The sequence below is a fragment of the Balaenoptera ricei genome, chromosome 4 (assembly GCF_028023285.1).
Source record: "Balaenoptera ricei isolate mBalRic1 chromosome 4, mBalRic1.hap2, whole genome shotgun sequence".
Taxonomy (NCBI): Eukaryota; Metazoa; Chordata; class Mammalia; order Artiodactyla; family Balaenopteridae; genus Balaenoptera; species Balaenoptera ricei.
The window spans coordinates 65,907,209-65,932,175 of NC_082642.1; the positions used below are offsets into that span (position 1 = coordinate 65,907,209).

At 39.7% G+C, this 24,967-nt stretch overlaps 1 protein-coding gene across 11 annotated transcripts in view; it reads right to left on the minus strand.

Moving 5' to 3' along the window:
• Positions 1-24,967, minus strand: part of TNIK (TRAF2 and NCK interacting kinase) — a 411,284-nt gene that overhangs the window by 35,200 nt on the left and 351,117 nt on the right. For 8 of the 11 annotated variants that reach the window (XM_059920518.1, XM_059920525.1, XM_059920520.1 and 5 more), the window contains 5 exons: positions 23,217-23,323; positions 16,377-16,540; positions 14,243-14,340; positions 13,345-13,368; positions 7,250-7,434 (listed from right to left, as the gene is read on the minus strand). In XM_059920518.1, the coding sequence (XP_059776501.1) occupies positions 7,250-7,434; positions 13,345-13,368; positions 14,243-14,340; positions 16,377-16,540; positions 23,217-23,323 (578 nt within the window). The remainder of the gene's footprint in view (positions 1-7,249; positions 7,435-13,344; positions 13,369-14,242; positions 14,341-16,376; positions 16,541-23,216; positions 23,324-24,967) is intronic. The other 3 variants (XM_059920526.1, XM_059920522.1, XM_059920517.1) reach the window with 1 other exon arrangement.

Consider the following 24,967-nt stretch of genomic DNA (forward strand, 5'->3'; position numbering starts at 1 on the left):
CTTGTTTATGGTTTCCTTTGCTGTGCAGAAGCTTTTAGGTTTCATTAGGTCCCATTTGTTTACTTTTGTTTTTATTTCCATTACTCTAGGAGGTGGATCAAAAAAGATCTTGCTGTGATTTATGTCAAAAGTGTTCTCCCTATGTTTTCCTCTAAGAGTTTTATAGTGTGGTGTTATGATTCTATCCAAACATTTTAATCAGAAATATCTCAACATGGATGAATTTTCATGAAGAAGGTATTTCCTAGAGCTCTTTCCAATCCGACAATTCCTTAATTAATTTTCTACATATCTCAGTTAAATTCTTCCCCAATTTTTGCATTTTCATCATAATTTTGCTAAAATTACCATCACTGGTTCCAATCCTTTTCTATGTAAATGTTATAGCAAAAATTTCATACACCAATCAGCTTTTTTGTCCATATCATCTTTCAAAGGCTCTGTGTTCACTACTTCTACCAGGTCCAATTTTAAAGGTATAAATTTTATTAAGATTTGATTCACTGTCAATTTTTAATCAATAGTGTTAGTGTATAGTGTTAACCACTGTCAGTTTTACCTTTTGCTGAATATTTTTCTGAGACTTTTTTTCCTGAGTCAATTATATACTTTCAATTTTATGAGCCAGAACTGCTTCATTTATGATAAATTTTTATGGTGATCATTTTGGGCTGTTTTGAGTTTTATTCTACATTATTTCTACTAGTAATATTCCTCATAGATTGACTAAAAGATGATAATCTATATTCCTTCCTTTGTCAATTTTCTTCTAAAATAGTGAGCAATTCCTCTTAGTTTAAGGTTGTTCTATTGTGCAGGATTGTGCAGGATTTGTCTGTTGTATTGTGAATCTTGTGTATATACCTGCTCATTCTGTGTACCTAGTATTAACTGCTCACACCACTAATTTTTCTGCTACCATGTCATCTGATATAAGGTAATGGCTTTTTGCTTGTTTTTTTTTTTTTTGTTTTTTTTTTTTAAAGTCTTAGGTGTTTTGTTTTGTTTTGTTTGTTTGTTTGTTTTTTAATTAATTAATTTATTTATTTTATTTTTGACTGTGTTGGGTCTTCGTTTCTGTGCGAGGGCTTTCTCTAATTGTGGCAAGTGGAGGCCACTCTTCATCGCGGTGCGCGGGCCTCTCACCATCGTGGCCTCTCTCGTTGCGGAGCACAGGCTCCAGGCGCGCAGGCTCAGTAGTTGTGGCTCACGGGCCTAGTTGCTCCGTGGCATGTGGGATCTTCCCAGACCAGGGCTCGAACCCGTGTCCCCTGCATTAGCAGGCAGATTCTCAACCACTGCGCCACCAGGGAAGCCCGGTAATGGCTTTTGATGATGGAAAATTCCCATAAATTTCTGCGTGCTCCAAAGTACTTCTCTACACATTTCTTTTAAAAGACAAAGTGCAGCCCACAGTTCATGTTTCAGGGACTGCAGAACATTTTTAAATCGTAAAAGAAGACATCTTGCTGTGTCTGTTGTCGTTGATCACTTCTTTCTGTCCTTCTTACTCCCCTGGTTGTCCTTTCGTCCTCTGTCTCTGTGTGTTTCTTTTATGGCTCCAAGCTCCCAACTCTGCCATGTCAATCTTCATCAACCCCTTAGAAATTCTTTCGTGCATTCATTCATTCATTTACATGTTAAAAGTTTGTTATGTGATATACATTGTACCAGACGCTAGAATAAATATCTGAAAAATAAGACATAACCCTAAACTTCCAGAGGATTATAATCTAATGGAGATTGAGAGACTAATAAGGTACATAAAGTGATTGGCAAAAGACAAAAAAATTAGTTTAGCAATGCAGTATTTCTAACTCAGTAAGAAGGCTTAAATAGAAGAGCAGAGGACCAACGTCAATTGGAAGTTATTCCTCTCCTTCTCCTTCCTGTGTTTTCACAATCCTTCTCTCTTTCTTCCAATCAATAAACAAGATAAGGTCTCTCCTGTCTCCCATTTCATTAAAACATCTCTCTTGACCCTAATTCAGTATTTATTACCCACACTTACATTTCTCTTTCCTTAAAGTTCTCCTTGCAAAGTTCTCCAATTTATTCCCTAACACACTCTGGTTCACTCCTCAGATGACTACTTCTTATACTTGACTTCAAGCACCTTAAGGAAACTCCCTAAGTCATTTCTAAGCTCTCAGTTTCAATGATTGCTCTTTGACATGGTGTTTGGTCTCTTGCCTGTGTCTGATATGACTCATCACTCCGCCCCATTCTTCTGTACTCCTCTGGCTTTTGAGACAACTTTCCCCTGGTTTTCCTTTTATCCCTTTGTTCTCTGTTTTCTTCATAAGCTCCTCTTAAATGCTACTGGTCCCCAGGATTCTGCCTCACTCTATATAACCTTTGTACAGTGTTACTAACAGGGAAATCTGTGCGGGGGAGGGGTAAGGGGGTGGGAGTCGGTGGAGGGAGTGTCATGGGAACTCTATATTATCTGCTCAATTTTTCTGTAACTCTAAAACTATTCTAAAAAATAGTTTATTAATAATAATTTTAAAAGGCAATGGTTTAAAAACACTAAGGCTAAAACAACTCTAACATTTTATAGTTAAGATAACCCTTTGTTCTAAAAATTATTTTTCTGATATAGAGTCTGGGTAGGAAGAATCAGTTGTCTGAATTTCTATAAAGACTGTGAAAAACAAAACACATCAACTAATTAGAAGGAAAACTATAGAAAATTTACTGTAATTAGGTCACATGTTTAGAACAATAATCTCTAATTGGATTTGTCAAAGTGTTCCTGCAGGTATTGATTTAATTCAATTCAATATACATTTATCGAACACCTGCTACATGAAAGGCCCTTGGTTTGGCACTGGGTAGTGGATATAAAAGCTGAAGAAGACACGGTTCCTGAAACTACAGAGATTAGCATCTGGAAGAGCATAAAAACAACGCAAATACTCAAATGCAAGGCAGATGTAAGTGAGAATGTGGGACAGAGGGAGAGGAGGTCATTCCAAGAAAAGACAACATTGGAAAAGTGCAAGGCATTCGGAAAGACCAATGAGAAGGTCAGTTTGGCTGGAGCATATGCTGTGACAGTCATGCGGCCTAGGAATGAAAAGAGTTGTAGGGCACTAGGGATACAGCACGACCACAGCCACGCTTCTACAACACTACTCAGACCAAAGGCTGAACCAACGGACAGGACGGCTGAGAGGACAGCAGGCAAGAGGCAGGGTGGGCACAACAATAGCCTGGCTGGTGAACGGGGCCAGAACCATGGCTTTCTAGTGAGACTGGGAAAGAGGGGACATAAGACATAGACATGTGGCTTTCACTGTCCAGACTGCATTTTATGAGATTGTGCAAAATTCAGGGACTGCAATAGCAATAGATGGTCCTAATGATGAAGACCACGCCTCATATGTACTGATCTGAAGCATGTGCTGGTACTTGAGGGAAGATAGTGATACTAAAGTCTGCCTCTTCAGCTTGCTTGGGCTGATGCAAATCAGCTTACGTGCCTTTCATTCCCTCCCTCCTATTCTATAAAGCTTTTATTTTTTTCCTGATTATAAAAATAGTGCATGCTTATCAGAAAATTGGGGCTACACATAAAATAAAAATCCTTTTGAGTTGTATAATCCACAGGTAACCACTATTATAATTCCCCCTCACTCATTATTTTTCTATGCATGAGGCACTGGGAAATAGTGCAGTTGGTTAGTTATGGAATACAATCTTAGTTATGTGCACTCTTATAGGTTAAACCTCATACTATTAATATGAAGCCAACACTGTACATAGAAGAAGTTGTTATATTGCACATCAGGATCTCCAGCTGCTTGTCGGAATGGCTGTGCTCTATTTCTAAAAAGCTCTTTTGTATAGACTTCATGATAGTGAACTGTGTTGCAATATATTTATATAATTAATATATTAATTTTTTGCTTTAAAAAATACAGCACAAAATGTGAAGGTTTACCTTAACAGTAGAAAATAAAAGTGATAAGAATGTACGTAAGAAGGAGTGTAACTCAGAAATGTCTTATTCCTAAAGAAACAATGGATTTTTTAATAGTATGAAGTTTCTCAGGCATACAACTGCTCATGCTGTAGCAGAACAGACTGTATATATTGGGTTGGCCCAAAAGTTCGTTCGGGTCTTTCCGTAAGCTCTTATGGAAAAACCCGAACGAACTTTTGGGCCAACCCAATATTTTATATTCACAAAAGTGCATATATTTGGCAAATTGGAATAAACACACACATACACATGCACACATCTGTATCTTGTTTCTTCTCTGAGTATGTTTCATATACAATTACATATTTTAAATGTTCTTTAATGGACAGTCATGTCAATCTGTCTAAAATTTAGCAATTCTTCAAGAGCCACGTCAAGTTTTGCCTCCACTATAAGTATTCAATGACAGCCCATTTATTACTTCTTGGGATTACAGTAATAGATCCTCTGAATGCCTTTGCCAGTATCTAGTCTGTTCTCTTTCCAAATCACTCTGATGAAATGATTTCTCTCAAACATGGCACCAATCATGTCACTCCCCAGCTCAGGAGACCTTCGACGGTTCCCCACTGGCTACATGATGCCGGTCTGGTTTCACTAGTCCAGACTTTCCCCTCCCTCATACCATCTATATTCCCACCAAACTTAACCTTCTGTGCCTTTACTTCAACTCCCCCCACCTGGGATTCTAACATCACTCCGTGTTCCTTTTTACCTTGATGACAGTTATTTGTGTACACGTCTTTCCTCTGGATTAGGCTATAAACACTTTGAAGCCAGGATTTGCAATTTCAGTGCAGTGCAGTTAAGTGTAAATCAAAGTCACTGAAGACCGACTCTATTCCAGACACCAGGCAAGGTGTTAAGAGTAGAGGGTAAATAAGGCTCAATCCTCACCCTCAAGGATCTCACAGCCCAGAGAGGGAGACAACATGTAATAAATAACCTGATTCAAGGTACTCCATGAAATGGCAGGAATGCACAGGAGACAGCATGCAGCACAGAGGAAGGGATGGGCTCTGCCTGTACGGGCTGGGCCATGATAGGTGATTTCTAAAGGAACAACAGAGTGCCAGACAGCAGAGAAAGCGCAGCACAGCATGGTATATTTAGGCAATTTTAGAAAGGTGGGTGTTTCCATAGTGGCGGAAGAGATGGACTTGCCTTTAGAGATACAAGGGTAAATACCACTAAGAGCCTTACAAAATATGACAGGAGGCTTAAAAACCAAATGCGAAGGGCTTCCCTGGTGGCACAGTGGTTGAGAATCTGCCTGCTAATGCAGGGGACACGGGTTCGAGCCCTGGTCTGGGAAGATCCCACATGTCGCGGAGCAACTAGGCCCGTGAGCCACAACTACTGAGACTGCGCGTCTGGAGCCTGTGCTCCACAACAAGAGAGGCCGCGATAGTGAGAGGCCCGCGCACCGCGATGAAGAGTGGTCCCCGCTTGCCGCAACTAGAGAAAGCCCTAGCACAGAAATGAAGACCCAACATAGCAATCAATCAATCAATCAATCAATAAATAAATCTTAAAAAAAAAATCCAAATGTGATTTAACATCTCTTCCAAGGCTACTGGTTATTCTTCCAACTATTTATATTACTCTGAACTTCTCCATGTATAATTTTGTCTCTGTCCAACTAGAATGTAAACTTTTGGAAGGCAGAATTCATGTACGCACTTCTTGAATGTCTCAAATCCCTCAGTATGGGGTCTAGCACACAGTAGAAGTCTTACCAATCTTTTAAATTCACAATCCACCCTCAAAGCTGTATGCTCAGTGCTTAAAGGGAATTCAGAACATCTGTTAGAAGAATGAACCAATGCCGAGTCAAGACAAAACTGAAAGGACCAGCATATTTTGTGGGAATGTTCTGGATTAGTGATTTCGCCTCTAGAACAACTTTATTTCCTGTTAAAAAAGCAATTTAATGCAATTAGTTTCCAGATGTCATATTTTAGTATATTTATGGTTGTCAATAACTGGGTAATCAGCAGTAAAATAACAAGTATGGATTTTCAGCTATGATAATTGGATTTGTCTCTCAGAATTGCTTGTATGTAACGATCATTAATCAATGGATGACATTTCCTGCAGACTGGGAGGCCCTGTTCTCTCCAGCCTCTGCTGGACAGGACTGTAATCTGTGGCCTGAAATGACATCTTCTCTATAGGGAGTAAATGTGATGTGATGACCAGTAGTGGTAGCTGAGTCAAAGAAATGGAAGTGAAGGAGGAGTGAAGATGGAAAAGTTAGCATTGCTCTTTATCAAAGTTATGGCAAACCAGGGCTGGGCACCTTGTGTTTATTTGGGAGAGGAAATGAGAGATGTATGTGAGTGTGATTGTATGAATATGTTTGTTTGAATTGGGGAAGTAATAGGGGAAGAGGAGAGGTTCTTTTCTACGATCCAGTCCGATGAGAAAAAGGGAGCCTCCCTCTTACTTAAAAAAAGAAAAGAGAAGTAAAGGTTATAAATACTAAGGGAAAGCTAGGTAGCTATAAATATCTAAAAAAGAAGACTGTACGTGGTGAAGTCACAGGCCGCAGCAAAGAGGATCACATAAAAGAGACAATGGAGAAGATGAAGTAGAAAATCAGGGGTGTATTTAAGTCAAACACTCAGAAGTTTCTCTGCAGGTTTGTTCGACTCCTGATTGTCTTGCTGGGGTACTAACCCATGCTGCCTCCTGCATTCCACCTTAGTGGTGGTGGTGACAGTGAAATATACGTCTCATGGTGTCAGTTTTAACCCCGAAATGCCATTGCCTATAATTTTGCTCTTTAGTTCTAGGGTGTGGCTGTCAGTATCACTTGCCCGGAGATGACAGGAACCAAGAAAGCATCACCCAAGGCATGGTGAACGCCACAACAGCTTAGACAAAGCATATGCAGTCCTAGAAGTGCTACATATTCTAAGTAACTGTGTCTAGGGAGAGGGGTGAATATAGAACTATGCTCTAATAAAAACGTGAATCCCCAAAGTCAACTGATCCTGCCCGAGACTCACAAATGATCTTATATTTAATTCATATTTCCTGTCCTTCTGTCTTGGGGACCTAACCTCTCCTGGCCTACAGTGATGAAGCAGGTCTCGGGAGGGACCTCCCTGGTGGTCCAGTGGTTAAGACTTCGCCTTCCAATGCAGGGGGTGCGGGTTCGATCCCTGGTCAGTTAAGATCCCACAGGCCTCGGGGCCAAAAAACCAAAACATAAAAAAACAGAAACAATATTGTAAAACGCAGGTCTCTTACATCAGTCTGGGTATGTCGCTGACAGCCACCGTCCCGTCCTGGGTCTCGCTCTCTCCATCTTCCTCTTCTTCATCACTGCTTTCCGACTCCTCACTCGAGGAGGAGTAATCCGTCACTTTCTTCAGTGGGCGGTTTGTTTCTTCAATCCGGAGTTCTCTTAATTCTTTGGCTAATGCCGTCAGATCCTACAAGAGAAAAGTGTGTCCAGCGTATATGAATTATAGATACGACCAAAGCGACATCTCTCAGCAAGTCTCCGGCTTAAGCAACAAGAAATAAACAAGGAAAAAAAGCTCTCTATAGAACTGTTACAAACATAGTTACTGCACGAAACCAAGAAAACGATGTTTGTAGCACGGAGAAACTAGAAAAGAAAGATGAAATAAATTTAAACTTTGTTCACAACCAATTGCTAGACTGAGACTGTTCGGTTCTGAATCTGCATGTGTATATATGTGTATGTGCACTGTGCGTGTACACATATATACAAACACTGGGTTCACATTTTATTTTGGGAAGGTGAAGTTGGTCACCCACCCTCATAGTTAATTACCCACAGGATTAGAAATTATTTCCCAGTATTTTGAGACTCCTGCCCAAGCCATAGTCATGGCCTTTCTCCTCTTATGATTGCTACTGTACCAAAATCTAGCATCAGTCACAGAACAGAGCAATTCCCAAGGCTCCAGCTGCTACAATGACTCATTTGGTGTGTCATCATTCCCTGGAGAGCCGAGGCACCACATCAAATAATGGCCCACCCCAAAGCCCAGTGCCACTGAAATTTATAGCCACAGAGCTGAGTTAATCAAGAGGAACAACAACAAAATAAAACAAACAAAAACAAAAAAGAGTTCTCTTCCAGAATGATAGGTGTTTCATTTTCTTTTGTTTTATATTGCGTCACCTGGCAGAAACCCTGGCGAAGAATACTGAAATGAATGTGCGAACACCAAAAGGAAGAGGAAAATTTTCAGTTTTCCATGAGTATGATGAAAGCTTTAGCCTTATGGATGTGATGAGGTGGTAGTTAATCACCAGGCACATGGCAGGCAGTGTGCTGCATATCTGACTACCTTTTATTGTACATGCTTTCAGAGCAATGCAGAGGGAAGCTGTTCTGCAAAAGCATGGCCGCTCTAATTTGCATGGGTTAAACTGCCCTTGGCACACAGCATGCAAATGAAGAGAAAGCAATTTGACATCAGTCTTACCATTTCTCCCTATATTAGTGACCCATGTGGGAATCAGAGCATTCAGTGAGAGACAGGGGATTAGGGAGAAAGAAACTCATTTGAAGATACTAAATCCCCCAGTTTTCTTATGGCCATATTCTCTCTTTATTTCAATCCAGAAATGTATTTGTCCAATTCACCTGATGTAAGGTTAGAGCAATATAGGTGATCTAAATGACATCTGATAATCTATCCTGATAGGTTAGAAGACAAGTTGTGATAAATGTGTGTAACTAAATTATAAATATAATTTTACTTTGAGAAGACAACAGATCATCCTGTTTCTTTACTGTTGCCTATATGTGAGGCATTAATGTATTGGTTAAGACTAAGGTCAGAAAATGCTTCAGGTTTTTTATTTGGTCTAGAAATTTAGAAAGTTCAAGGTGTTAAATGAAGGATTGGTTTCTTTCTAATTTCATAAAAATCAAAGGGACAGCAATGACAACTTTTACATTTGCTCTGTAGTCATTTGAATTGAAGCCCTTGGAAAAGGGAAGCTTTTGAAAATTCAAATTGTGCATTTTCCGCCCAAACATGCTTGCTGGGCTTTTACACACATGCACACACACATGGCCTCAATCTCAGTGGATATATTTATCCCATCCATGAAAATGAAAATAAAATTGTATTAAAAAGACTCAAACTGTTTAAATATAATGTACACCATTAATGAAGAGGAAAATTACCACACAGAATTTTATGCAAATTTATTTCCGGTTTCTTTGGTGATGGGCCAAAATAAGAAAAGCTAATGTTCAGATTTCAGCTTTTTACTTCTTATTTCCTCTTGACAATTGCCAATGTTTATCTTTATCAAATTGACGAGAAAGTGAAGGGTATGCTACACTTGAGCACATTGGGAAAATACAGTTTAGATATTTGTTAAAGCAATTAATGAAAAAGGACATTATAATCCTCCAAGCCAATAAAATAATTTAAAAATTAGATAAATTTATTTTGTATTTTTCCTTCTCTATGTTAGGACCATGTTATGTCTCATCAAAGAATACAACTAGCATTTAAAATGTTACTTGTCATTAAAAAAACATTATAACTTAAAGAGAGAATATGGTTAAGAGAGTTTATTTCTAATGTCAGTAGTACTGAGTAAAATATAATAATATTAACTATGATTTATTTAAATTAATAATACATTTTCCCCATGGGTTGGTTTTCCTTATTGCTGACATTTCAAAGCAAGACAAAGAAGATTTAAAAAAATCAAAACTTTTTAGAAATATTTAGCTAGTCCAAAGCCCATTGATTTAAAGTAACTCTCACTTGTTAAAATCACCTGAATTTCTCCAAACACTGTATTTAGGAACACTTTTAAAGCTCTGACCTGCTTTATAATTTCACTTTTAATTAGAGGTTTTTCTTTTTTTTGGTTTCTGCGTTATTAAAAAGCTATCTTTCCTGAAACTTTAGAAATAATTGCAAATTCCTTTTAAGTTTAATTGGTAACAGCTTGGCAGGTGAGACATATATGAAAATCCCAAGGTACCAATAATGAGTAACTCAAAACTAATACCGCAGCCAAAGAAAATTAATCTTCCATTGCCCATAGTCTGTGTGTTTAGCTGAAGTTTTGTTCCTTATCCATCCACCCTGGAAAAACTTACAATAGCAAAGTTATAGGAAATAGACATGATCTAAAATTGACACCATTGCGTTCAGATCCATTTTCATATGATTTATTTTCTGACAATACCAATCTTCTCCATATAATGAGTTTTTGTGGTAATTTATTGCTTGACTGTCTCAAGCCTGGAGCTAAAAAGTATTAAAAAGAGAAAAAAAGTGCTACTTACAATAAAAATATTTGAGAATGTATAACTGGAAAAGAAATACGGCAAAATGTTAAGCTTTTTGACTACTGAGTAAAGATAGTTAAGGGGCTCTCACCCAAAGGTTTCTTTCATGTAACACTTTTTAGAATCAACTTGATATGATTTTTCTTTCAAAAAGGCTTATTTAATCTGACAATTATGCATACTCTGCTTTAAAAGCTGCTCTTTTGGGTATCTTTTTAAAAACAATATAGTTTATGCAAATTTTAGTTCAATTTTTTTTTTTAAACTATTAATCTTTTTTTTTTTTTTAATTATTTAATTTATTTATTTATTTATGGCTGTGTTGGGTCTTCGTTTCTGTGCGAGGGCTTTCTCTAGTGCGGCAAGTGGGGACCACTCTTCATCGCGGTGCGCGGGCCTCTCACCATCGCGGCCTCTCCTGTTGCGGAGCACAGGCTCCAGACGCGCAGGCTCAGCAATTGTGGCTCACGGGCCCAGTTGCTCCGTGGCATGTGGGATCTTCCCAGACCAGGGCTCGAACCCGTGTCCCCTGCATTGGCAGGCAGATTCTCAACCACTGCGCCACCAGGGAAGCCCCTAGTTCAATTTTTTAAACTATTAAAATAATAGTTAAAAATTTTAAAGTTGTTTTTTTCTTTACATATTAAAATAATTCATTTCCTTTTTAGGAAATCTAAAGATATGACTTGGGGAAGTCACTTGACTTTGATATCTTCAACTGAGGGAAAAAAACTTTGTTCCAGTTCTGTCCAGCCTATGGATGTGCTCTGGAATTTGTCAGATTTCTACATACAATAAAAAAGTGGTGGTAAAGCCAGTGTTTGCTTATGTATCTAATCTTCATGACATCTATTTAATTGTGCTAAAGTAAAAAGAATATTTATTTTGGAGGGTTGTATTAAATAATCACAGACGACGCTGCACAATCTCATATTCCATAGGAAGGAATGCCAAATGCACGGACACTCCCTCAGACTGACTTTTATGGAACTCAAATCATTAAATTAGCAATAATAAGCAATATGTTTTTGGCATTTTAAGACTGTTCATTTCAAACTCGGGTTATCTAAATGGCATATCAGTCACGGTGGATGGAAGCCATCTTAAAACCTAGGAAGGGAGATGGGAGAGAGATTTAGCTCAAGGTTTTTTGACTGTGGCACTACTGACATTTGGGGTGGATAAGTCTCTATTGTAGGTTGTTTTCCTGTGCATTGTAGATTGTTTAGCAGCAACTCTCTGCTCTATATACAAGATGCTAGTAGCACCGCTTCCCACCTCCAAGTTGTGACAACCAAACTGACTTCAGACTTTGCCAAATGTCTCCTAAGGGAAGGGGAGTTGGGGGGGGGATACTCATTCCTGGTTGAGGACCACCGGGTTAGGTAGAACCAAGGAATCCTGTGTTTTTAGTCGCCTGGATCAGTGATACTCAAGGGGTAGGGTTAAAAGAATCACCTGGAGGGCTTTTTCCAGTCATCCATGGCTCTAGAGATTTTGGTGTACAGCTTTCACCCCCTCAATTATTTCTACCTCTGTTGCCTACCTCTCATCTCTGTCCAGTGTGCTAGAGTATCCTGAAATAAATAAAGCAATTTTTAAAAGCCTAAAATATCCTGGGTTAACCAGATGAAATCCATGGGAGCCCTTTCTCTCATGACAGCCACCTCCAAGCTAACTTCTGGACTCATAAGAGGAAACCCTGAGTTGTGCACACACGCGACCATTTTATTGGCAGCCTGAGCACCAGGACTGTTTGGGAGAAAACTGATAAAATTTGTGATAATCCCTGTCTTTCTCACTCTCGTGAGGAGAAGGGGCAAGGCTGTAGCACAGAGCAATTAAAAACATTTCCCTTTTTTCTTTCTGTAATGCCATCCACACACTGTAAACATGAAGAATCTTTTTTTTTTTTATATAAGCAATAATTCTTTAACTATGATAATGACTTTCTAAATCACTCTGAATGGTGAGGCGGTCATAATTCTGAAAAAGTGATGCTTTTCGGTAAAGATCAGACACATAGAAACATGCTTCTCCCACCAGAATAGCTCCACGCCTCAGACCCTGGCTTTACATAGCACTTCACACTTCAGAAAATGCTCTCGCACTCATGATCTTGAGTGAACCTAAACAATCTTGTGAGCGAGGAAAGGCAGGCGTTTTTATCCCCATTTTACAGATGAGGAAACTGGCCCAGAGAGTTCGTGAGACTGGCCCCTCCAGTTATTTATTGGGGCAGCCAGAATTTGAATGCAGCTTGTTCACTCCCAAAGCCAGTGCTTTTTCCATATCATTTCACAAAAACGGTGCTCAGCCTTAAAGCCATAATGCTAGCCTTCAGATTCCATGAAGTTAGGACTCTTTGCAGAAGGTCTCTCTCTTCCAAAACAACTCCACTATGCTGTATTCATGCAGGTCTGACAAAGAGCAGTGAGGCAGTCATCCTTCTTAGCAAGCTACTTAAGATTGGCAAAGCCATATATTTTTCTAATGGAAAAATGTCACCACAGATAAGGAAATAAAGTTACTTAACTCGCCAGGATTCATTAACTAAAGTTGACGTTGCTGCTGATGCTGTAGTTAATGTCCCACAAATTAATCTAACAATACCCGGTAACTCCTTGTTCACAAATCACACACTATAAATTTGGACAATCCTAGAATGATGTCTCTTTTCTTTGTTAGTAAAACTGCCATCCCCTAGCAAGGCTGGCGAGTGCAGGTTAAAAGCTCAGGTTTTGCTACTGGAAGATACTAGAATGAGAAACTGTGCCAATAACAAAGCACCGATGCTTATCTTTAGCTAGACTGGAACATTGGAAAAGTGACATTTTGGCTAGAAGGAAGGTCTCTGGAGCTATACGCAGTGTCTGAGGGGTTCAGGCTGGCTTCTGTGAAAGGGCTCTCCTCCCAGCAGATCACTCCAAAGGAATGAACTTTAATCTGTGATCCAATTGGCCACCTTTCTGAATATCAGCCTCAGGAAGTCAGTTTATATTTACATCTTGTGAAAGCATGACCAAGCAAAGGTAATACTAACCTCGTCTATAGCTTTCTTATAGCTCTGAGATAAGAGGAAACCAATCCAGAAGAATCCACGGGAGGGGGAAAAGCCGGAAGAAAGGCAGCAGGTTAGACACAAAATGGAAATTGTTAGTACACAACTGATAAATGCAAAAGGGCAAGAAGAACCTCAACCCAGAATGGTGTGAATGCCCTTCATTGTTACCCTCACTGTACTTCCTTACTTTAAAATGTAAAAAAATAAAGTAAACGAAAACATCTTCACATCCATTTCACAGAAAAGATTCTTGGAAAATTTAAATAAAATAAGTGGATAATAACTCATTCCAAATAATTTCCAACTTTCAAATTTCAGCCTCTATGCTCTTATTTCTTTCTTTAAGGCTATTTGGGGTCTGACGTGTTACAGCAATGAAGCTAGATTTCAGGTTGTCAGCCCCCTATCAGACCATGCTTATCAAGTTTTGGTCTAGAAAATACAGTCCTAGAGCGGCAGAAATGCAGCAGAAAAATTGTAATATTAATTCCTGTGGAAAATAATATAGGAAAAGGCCGGAATATACAAGAGAAATCCATAGAAAGTGCCCAAATATTCTTAATTGTTACTTTCAACATGTTTTTGCTAAAGCTGCTGAGTAGAAATTATGGAATAATGTGAGTTATTTCTCTTCCTGTTTTATTCTGTAACATAGTGCTAAAGATCGGCAAAATAACCAAAGGCAGATAAGCAATCCAAGATCTGTTCATTTCTTTCCTAATCAGGTATGACTTCCTTCCAGATGCTTCTAGCATCCGTTCTTATTAATCGCAACATTTTTTGTTTCATAGTCATGAGTGCATCCCCAGCTACTTTATCCTGCAGGTTCTCTGGGAAATTAAAAGAGTTCAAAACGGTTTGAGAGAAAAGCACTCACAGCCGGTCGACTAGGTCGGGTAATTTCCCTGGATTCTTCAGGTTTCACTTTGGAAGGCTCATGGGGGAGCACAGGTGATCCTTCCGACTTACTGTTGGCTAGAGGAAAAAACAGAGGGCCAAGAAAGATAAAGACCGTCAGAAGGTGCTGGCTCAAGTTCTGGAGTTCTGGGGTGAGTCAGCCTTGGAAATGACTCAGCGGACACCTCATTCACTTAGGCAAATCCTCAAGCACATCCGTGAAAAAACAGTCAATGTTCAGGCAAACAAAATCAGCCATACACATTTAGTCTTTATAACCTGGAGGTCACTGGTAATAATAAGAAAAACTAGCCAGCACCGCCATTTACTGAGCACTAATTTTGTGTCAGGCTTAGTGCTAAACGCTTTCTAGGTCAATTGTCTCATTGAATCCTTGCTCCAACCCAATGACGTGGCACTGTTTTCCTGAATGACAGTTGAACACAGACTTAGAGAGATGACACAACTAGCCTAAGGTTACACTGAAGTTATGCGCAGACCTGGGATTCTGTCTGATTTCTCAAAGTCCTATTCTCAATTATTATACTAAACCAGCCTCTGAGTTAGCATTCTATGTTTGATTTCTTCTTTTACCACTTACCCATCAGGATAAGTTTTTCTGACAAAATGTTGTAGAAAAAAATAGAAACCTGTTTTATTTGGAGGAACGATTTTTAAATGGGGGGAGGAAAGGGGAGTTGTCTAGGGTGAGGGCAGGAAGGAGAGTGTTGGTGATAAAGGGGAAGGGCCCTAGAATAGAGGTTATAGAGCAAGGGCTGGGGGAGCGCTGCCTGACAGCTACAAGTGAAGAGCATACCTCCGATCTATGAGCTTATAGGTAGAGAAGAAGCAATCTAAGGTGGGAGAGATTCCTTTGTTTGGTTTCAAAGTGGTCTTTCCTGGGTAGGGATACACCAGGGATATGAGTGCTTTTAACCCAGAAAAACTAAAGGCCACAGGAAAGAAGATAAGAATTAAACCTGAACCAGATCAGAGAATTAAAATGGTCTACCTAAGTTTGGTTTTCTTTAGCATTTGCTGTAACTAAGCAAATTAAGTTGCTTATGAATAGAAAAAAGGTAAGGGAATGGCAGTTTTCCAAAGTAAGTAACTTTACATCTGGATCAAGGCAACAAAAGTATACATGGCTCTGGGTGGTGCCACTGATGTCAGAAGATTGCACATGGGGCAGCCGCAGGCCAGTCCCTATCCCAATTCATAGACACAAGCATTGCACGTCTGACATCGACCTTTCCAAAACGGACGTACAGTGAGTTTACTCAAAGAAATATTAGGAGGTAAAGTATGATTGTGTCTAATGAAGAGGCTAAGAGAGAATAAAGAACTGGTGGTTTTCATTAGGCAGAGTAATTTATAAGTGTTTTCCAAATTGCACTTAAAAAAAATCTCGGTCTTTATTACTTGGAGGCAAAATTATCTTCTGAAGAAGATTATGCAGAAAGAGTACATTTTGATTAGCTATAAACAATAGGTTATCATGTATAATTAGCTGGACACATTAATGTTTTTCACAAGCTTCCTCATTAACGAAAACTAAGCAATGAAGAATGACTTGAATTAAATGGTCAGAGAGGCTAATTTTTACCTCTCTAATAGGAAAACCCAGAAGAGTCAAGTATACTTTTTAAGTCATAGATTTTATATCTTCTCTCAAGTGTATATTTATTCTACATTAGCCTTTATTAACTTTCCCTTTGAAAAATACCTTGTATTCTGAACACAGTTGACACAAGGGGAAGAGGATACTTGGGGGTCCATGAAACTCTAACCAATCAATCAAATGGAAATGGAAATTCAGATGACTGATGACTACATTTTCAAATAAGACCAATATTCTGTGATCTCCCTGGAGGACACCGGTATCTGCAATTAGAAAGGATTTAGTCTACACTGATGTCACACATATAACTGGGGATGGTGGTCCACTCCCCTAAGGAGACTGAGGCTGAGAGCAGTTAAGCAGCTCTTCAGCAACACACAGTGGTGGCCATGCCAGGACCAGAAGTCACAGAAGTCAGGAAGTAATCTGATTCCCTGTGCATGGCTCTCCTCCTCAGGGAATGCTGTCCTGGAAAGGTAGGGGAAAGCATTACCTCGAACCCTGGTCCGTTCGCTGGATCCTGCTTGTGACCCAGGTTGAGAGCCTCCTTGGGAGCTGGGCTGGGAGCTAGGGGTGCTGGAGCTGGAGGAACTGCCACTGCTGGTCCTCTGCAAGGGGCTCTCCACGATGGGCTCAGTTCTCCGGAGGTCAGGGTTGCTGCATGGACAGCAGAGCACAGAGATTACACTCTCAAGACCTTGGCTCTGGTAGACACAAGCATAGTCCAGTCCCATTCCCAGTACAAAGGGGTAAAGAGAGTACTTATATGACCTTGCATTACAGGGGTCAATGGTAATGATAGTCATGCTATCCTCTGTGGAGCTCCTGGCCAGATTCTGCATCTGGATGGGAAGAACTCATGACCTAACTCTTGGGTCATCACACCGAACATATTAGCTCTGAAATGGTGAATCTTCAAAGGAGGCTTTCTTTTAAACCCCTTTTCCTATTCTCATTGTAAAACACTTGAAAATATTACAAGGTAAAAATAAGGAAGCAATGTATGCAACCTCTGAATCGAGATATTCAACTATATTTTGCTGGATGGAATATTATCTTCTAGTCTTTCTTCTTTTGTATGTATGGAAGCACACTGTATATTCAATTTTGCATCTTGCTTTTTTCCCCTTTAGACTGCATTGTGAGCAGCTTCTTATGCTTCTAAAAACAATAATAGCTGCATAGTATTCCATTATATAGATAAATTAGTTCAACCATTCTTCTATTGTTAGGCGCTTCCAATACATTGCTATTATACATAACAGTGAAATAACCATCTAGATGCATACAAATATTCACAATCACATCTCTCCTAGAACTGGAATTCTTGGGTGGAAGGGCATGAACTTAGGTATGTATGTGCACATATATACGTATGTGAATGTATAAACATACTGCCAGTTTTCACTGAACTGTATGAGACAATCCATCTCACTGAATTCTTACCAGGCTTTATTAGGAACAGCTAACTAATTTGTAAAAAATTGTATTTTGTTGTTTTAGTGCAGTTTTTAAAAATTAAGTGAAGTAAGTCAGAAAGAGAAAAACAAATACCATATGCTAACACATATATATGGAATTAAAAAAAAAAAAAAGGTTCTGAAGAACCTAGGGGCAGGACAGGAATAAAGATGCAGATGTAGAGAATGGACTTGAGGACACGGGGAGGGGGAAGGGGAAGCTGGGACGAAGTGAGAGAGTGGCATGGACATATATACACTACCAAATGTAAAATAGATAGCTAGTGGGAAGCAGCCGCATAGCACAGGGAGATCAGCTCGGTGCTTTGTGACCACCTAGAGGAGTGGGATAGGGAGGGTGGGAGGGAGACGCGAGAGGGAGGAGATACGGGGATATATGTATACATATAGCTGATTCACTTTGTTATACAGCAGAAACTAACACACCATTGTAAAGCAATTATACTCCAATAAAGATGTTATTAAAAAAATGTAATTCTATGCTTTCCTTTTGCTCTGCCCATTTCAGGAGTATCAAGTGGGTAACAGGTACTCTGCACTGTGTTGGGTGTCAGATGCTTCATGTATAAATGTGAAAATAATACGGTCCCTTCCCTTGAGACACTTGCGGTTTGGTCTGTTAAAATCTGGCCACAAAATGGCATCATTAAAGCAGCAACAAAAGCAAATAATTTCTTTCTGAAAACACAAGAGTCTTGCTTTGCAGTAACGTACTTGGCGAAAATATTTGGTCGAGTTGCAAAAATTCTTAAATATTGGGTTATTAGAAGACATGCTGGTGGTCCTGGAAAACATGTGAAAATAAAATATGTCCTCATAATTTATTAATTTTGATCATACAAATGTAGAATTTATGACAATATTCACCTCTTAAATTTTTTATGGTAAAGGGGTTGCTAAGTCAACCTAACAGTAAAACTGACTGCAGAAGTGAGTGTTGGTAAACTTAAGGAAAACTTAAAAAATTCTTGATGTTTTTATGGCACTCCTTTGAGTAGTAATTATTTTTGTGAAAACTGCTAGCATTGAATTGATTGAAATAGATTTGGATCCATAATGGAAATACCCTCCCTCCTGTTTGGAGAATACCTAAAATGATAAATGTGTGATACTTCTGCAATATGCCACCTTTCAAATTTTTCATTTTTTTTTTCAAAAAGAAACAATCCTATCTCCTTTCATTCCCAAATAATGAATTCTTCCCCACTGTCCTCTTTCATTAAACAGTAGTGGTCAAGAATTATTTATGTATAATTAATAAATTCTAAAAATATTTTTTCTAAAAATTATATTATGGGTCAAGGGTGATGGGCATACTAGGGTTTCTTGGTGGTTGCTCTCATTTTGTGGAGATGTAATGTAGTGTTCTTTGTATGAAAAAAAAAATCTATGAAAAGAATACAGTTCAGTGAGTTCTGAGTATTTTCCCTGGCAGCTGTGGTGTGGCAGCAGGATCCAGCTCTTTGCTCAAATACAGCACTCCTTTGATCATTTAACCAAAACCTTTCTATTAAATACCTGCTTTGTGAGACCAGTGGACCAGTTTGAGGGATGGAGGAGAGTACAGGTCACAGGGCAGACAGTCAAGGTACAACATAATCCTAGAGATGAGACAGGTGCAGTGGAGACAACAGCCAGCAAGGCAAAACTCCATATGTTGTGCGAGCATCTGCAAATGGTGTTGGAGTTTAGGAAACAAGGCATGCAGCCTGGAGCGGTCAACAGTGGTGTCAGGAAGGAGACAGGACTTGATTAGGCTTCAGAGGGGTGGGGGAAGAGTGTGAGCAGACATCGACTGGGGTTTTCCTGGCGCTTGTTGATGTAAAGAGGACGCCATCCTGACTGGGTACCAAATCTGCGTTAGGAAACCCTGGGAGAGTGGGTCATCAGAAGAAATGGGCGGCTTATGCAGCAATGGCCTTAAAGTCTGGCAGAGAACATGGGCCTCCCAGGGCCGGCTTATGAATGACTGGTCAGGACGGAGGCAGGCTGACCAGATAGGAGGCTGCTGCCATGTTAGATGATAAGACCCAGGCCAGGATTGTCCTGGCATAAAAGAGTGGCCTGGGCATCAGCAGAACCAGCCGGGAAGAACCTGCATCTCTGACTGGGGCTCAAGGGCCTCTTTCAGTGTGAAGTTAATTGGATCCCATGGGCATTAAATCCCCGACCTGGGCCTTGTTAGTACAAGTCCCCTCCAACTGGAGCTAACCAGTGTGGGCGCCGATCTTAATAGGGTGCTATTTTTGCTGCTGGAGTCTGAAAGAAGTGTTTAGTTTCTATGTAACCACACATAGAAAGAGGGAAACCTTTAAAATGAGTTTCTACCTTATTTGCTTTTTTGGTAAAATATGAGTGTTTTGAGAAAATGTCACACTGTTCATATTTTTCTCTTCCTTATTATGTTGTAATTTAGTCTGGCCTAGGGGCCAAGGGGGCTGAGATAAATGCTCTTAGAGGGGATCAATTTCAGAAGAATTCCATGAAATAACAGATTTTCCTTGTTCATATGTTAACTGAGCCTACTCAGATCCAAATGTGTAAAAACGTGAAAACATTCATATAGATTTCTTTAAATGCTAACTTTTAGCTCAGACATTTGCCATCCTGCAGAGAATGCTGTTTGGTCTATAAAACACACAGTAAAGTGAAAATTATTCCATTTACTTGAGTCATATAAAAAAGTCAAAACAGAAAATTAGGACTACAAAGTGATTTCTTGGCCTAAATACTAGGGCCAAGTCTATAATTAACTGGCTGCCCACCAAAATTCATTTTACTTTGTTCTTTGATGACATAGCAAATGAGAACAAACAAGCCATAAGAAGACAGGTTTGGGATGGGATGGAGAATTATTTTTTGAAATTAAGCATTTAGTCATTGGGTTTTGACTGGGTGTTACTGGATTAATTTAAATCTTTTCATACTCTGTACTTGTCTAATCAAATTTTAATGTGCTTTAAAAGAACACATGAATCAAAGTTAAATGTTAAAGTGCATGGAAGGTTTTAAAGCAGGAGTTTAAAAAATGAACAAATCAAATCATGATTTAAACTCAACTGTTCACCTTGACGTTTAAGGCAGTATAAGGCATTTGGGAGTCTATACAGTATTGCAAAGGACAAAATATTTAAAAGCAACCCTGTTTTTTATGGCTTTACGGATGGGCAGTTGTCTGACAAATGGTACAAAAATAACTATGAGGACTTTATTAGAACCAATAGAAAATAAGACAGTCTCTAAGTTCAGTAACAGCCTCCCTCCCACTCCGCTCCCACCGCCCGTGAATCACGTCTCCCATTGTCTGTGCCCCTGTGTATTTCCTTTACACACTGACTCTGGGCTTGGCCGTGTGACTTGTGGTTGCCAATGGGACATCAGTAAAGATGATAGAAGCAAAGGCTTCAAAAGTGCTTGTGTATTGGGGCTTTCCCTCTTGGGATGTTGTCCTGAAATCACCAAACAGTCAAGAAGCCCAGGATGAGAGACCACGTGAAGGTACAGCTGACCTATCAGCTCAGTGCAGCTGCATAAGCGAGCCCAGGTGAGACCAGCGGAACAACTTTGCAGCCAACCCACAGAATCGTGAGCAATAATAAATCGTTACTATCTCAGGCCACTATGTCTTGGCACGCTTTATTATGCAACAAAGGTGAACTAAAGCCATCTCTAGCACAGTAAATATGCCAAATCCCAAAACGTTTTAAAATGCAATCCAATCTAGAGTTGCAAAGTCTGATTCACATCTTAAATGCTGGTCACTTAGAGATACGTGACAGCAAGGGACAGGCTTGCTGGGCAGATTGTTCCACAAGGCAGAGATAGGGATTCTCCATCCTCCCCCTCCCCTGCGATGCCTCTGACTTTCATTGCAGGTAAGTAATTATTACCTCTTAGCTCACTTCCTCTCTACCTTCTCTGTAAGCAGAAAAACATTAGCTGTCTTCACAAGGTCTGCATTCTTTGTAAAAAGTACAATGTTTAAGAGGTCCCAAGGGAAAAGCACATGTTTTGCAAACCACTGACCATCAAACACCAGTTATCTTAGGGCCTTAATGTCATTAAAATAACATTTCAGAGGGCACAAAGAGTTGCTTTTTATTTGGGTATAGAATGACAGTTCTCTTTCTTTATGGTTGAGAGAGGGAAAAAGATTTAAAGTTGAAATGATGCTTGATCTATAGCAACTAAAATTCTAAACAACTGATCTAATGAACACAGCCTTGAAGGCAGGGTTCAAATGAGCAAGAAGCACTGATAATTGGGGGCTTATCACTGCTCGAAGAGGGGGACTGTTAAAGTTCAGGCCGGCAATCCAGGCTGACATTCCTTTGGCTCCCTGGTCACAGTCTGCTCCAGGCTTCCTCAGCTGCTCACAGCACCAGCTCAGCGTGAACCTGACGAGTCACTGGACAAAAATTGCTCATTGGCAACTCCACTCAGATGAGCTAGCTTCTTTGCCCTCAAGGGATGAATGTTTTTAGTGCAGTTCCATCTTATTTATGGACTGACCCCTTCCTAAGGCTTTTCATGGGAAGAGGAAAATGAAAGCTTTATGATCAAAAGCATTCCATATTTTAGGATCTGTACAAATAGTCATAACCTTCATTTTCAGTCTCTCCTTCTCTTTTGTTTTTTTAAAACGGCAACCTATTTTATTTATTTATTTATTTATTTTTGGCTGTGTTGGGTCTTCGTTTCTCTAGTTGTGGCAAGCGGGGGCCACTCTTCATCGCGGTGCGCGGGTCTCTCACTATCGCGGCCTCTCTTGTTGCGGAGCACAGGCTCCAGAAGCGCAGGCTCAGTAGCTGTGGCACACGGGCCTAGTTGCTCCGCAGCATGTGGGATCTTCCCAGACCAGGGCTCGAACCCGTGTCACCTGCATTGGCAGGCAGATTCTCAACCACTGCGCCACCAGGGAAGCCCTTCTCCTTCTCTTTGACTAGCAAGAGTCCTCTTATGAACACAATGAAGACGGATAAAACAGCCTGCCCAGTTCCTTTTTATAGTCTCAGCAGAGGCCATTTGCTATTTCAGTTGATCCTAAAAAGGAGTGTACTCTTCATGAAAAATCTGAGGGAAGCTTGATGAACTATAGCAGCAAACAGCATCTGTTACCACATAAAATCTGCTCCGATACTGTAAGGATATTGTTTATTTTCCAGCTTCTTCTCTTGAGACCTCGACACCAACCAGTAGGTGGATGCAACTTCCTGATTGTAGGAATACACAGGGTTGGTAGAAAATTCTAGGAGAGCACAGAGCAACAGTGGGAACATCACGGTATTTCAGTGACGTTCCTTAATGCCAGAGGTGATTTCCTCATGAGAACTAGTTCTTCTGTAATTTGCCAAACTAGGGAAGTTCTGCAGCTGGTGGCTACACCATTTCTTTGGCAATTACTTTGTACTGTCTCAATAGCTCCCACGGCACATTTCTTGACCTGAAGCTAAAATCATCTCAGATCAGGCCATTTTGTTTGGCTGGCTTCATGAAATGGTCTCTGAAGTAACGGTCAGGGGCGCTGCACCCAGACTTCTATGTGTAGTCTTCCTCCCACATTTACAAAACTGCCAAGTAAGGTAAACCTGGTTGGATTCTGGGCTGATTCATTCGTTGACTCTGTGATTCATTGACTCGTTCATTCATGAGCCCTCACTGTACACTGATTTCTGTGAAAGGCTACTGAAGAATAAAAGACATGTGTCTGGTCCACCAAAGCTTACAGTCTGGGTGGACAGCCAACATGCCTCTGAAGTGAAAAAAGAACAAAGACATTTTTTTAGGAAAGCAACAATGACAATGGTAGGTGGGGACTTCTCCCTTCAACTTACCCATCTTCCTTCCCTTACCTTGCTCTGATGGGTTGAGATCCTAGTCGGGGTCCCAGAGCACTACCGTTTCCAGGAGAATTCTTTCTCGCTAATGCTGGGGATATAGAAGTTGTTCTTTGAGGCACCTGAAAGAAAACCAGAATTCAGAAATATTTTCCATAAAATAGCTTCTGCAGGGTTCTGCCTGAAAAGCAGCCTACTCCTTTCCTAAGATCTGCCAGGAGATACAGAACTATCAGAAACAGGAAAGAAACATCTTGCATTTCTCAAAGAAATATTTAACTCCCTAAACAAAATCAAACGAAAGGCAATGAGGCACATTTCAGCCACCATTAGGGAGTACAAAGTGCTCAATTTTAAAAACAAATTTAGAAACAGACCAAGCGAATTATTTTGATTCACTGGGCTAAAATAATTGATTTCCTTCGTTTGCACAAGAGTGGTGGATATCAGAAATTTCTCTGGGGTATCATTAACTCAGCTGATCATTGGAAATTGCATCTGATGAGACATCCAGATAAACCGAGTTCCATTTTTAACTCACAATACAACTGATAAACAGGTAAGGAAATTATGAAATCTGGTGAGAAATTAGGGTATCAGGCTAGAACTTAGGACATAAGCCACATGTTAGTGAGCTCAGAAAAACTACTGCAGTAGATCCTGAACGGTTCCCCTTCCTAATCAACTTGCAATTTCTAATTAAAAACAAACCGCCAACTCTGAACTTTGGAAGGTCAATTTGCAAACGTAATACAAAACAGGACTAATACTGAAAATACTAGAAGGTCTTCAAAAAACTATGTGAATATCAGTCAGACTGTGAGGTACAGTAGGAAAACGTATCATTAGCTTATCTGTCAAGGGCCTAAGGTAGAATTCAAGTATGCCTCATGTTATGAAACATTCTCTAATGAAATCAAATACTGGTAAGTGCACCAAAGGAGTCCAACATGAGGGGAGAGTAGAGGAAAAACTTACTTTATGAAAAGTGACTAGGAAATGAAAATGTACATCTCCTGTGACAGCTGGTTGGGCTACACATTCATCAGCTGCTTCAACTTTTATTTATTTTTGGAGGCCCTTTTAAAGTAGGTTTATGTTTTGTACTAGGTATTTTTAAATTATGCTTTGTTTTAATATTATGTTTAGTATATTAAATGATATTTAACACTAATACGGATCTTAATGGTTATTATAATACATTTTAAGATAAAGACCTAGAAAGATGAGTCAGTGAAGTGAAGCAGAATAACCAAATCAGTGTTCCCACCTGCTCAAATTAAATATTACTATCACTATTTTTCCTTTTGCACTTGGTCAACTGAAATAGTTGTAGAGAGAGAGAGTCTAATGAATTATTAAAACCTAAAATCTTTGTATTGGTCTCAATTTTTTCTCCCAGAGTTATAAGTGTGTGCCTGCGTGTTTTTAGAGAGCGGACCAATAATGTCAAATGTTTCCCCAGCTCTCCTGTCTGCTCCTCTGCCCATCCTATTTTCCAGATTGAACTCTGCTCCATAAATAACTTTTTCTGATGGCATCTCTGCTTCCACAAGATGAGAACAACAACGAAAGAGCCATTATCAGCTAATTTCATTTTCAAAATAATGGAAATCCTGGTATAATATCCTTCTGAGAGGAAGATGAGGAAAAATATTTGAAAATCATTGGGTAAAAAGGTCTTATTTTTTTCTGGAATCAACAATGGCATCGATTTCCGGAAATTGTGGGACATTCTATTTGTCATAGCTCTTATGCTGAGTTCA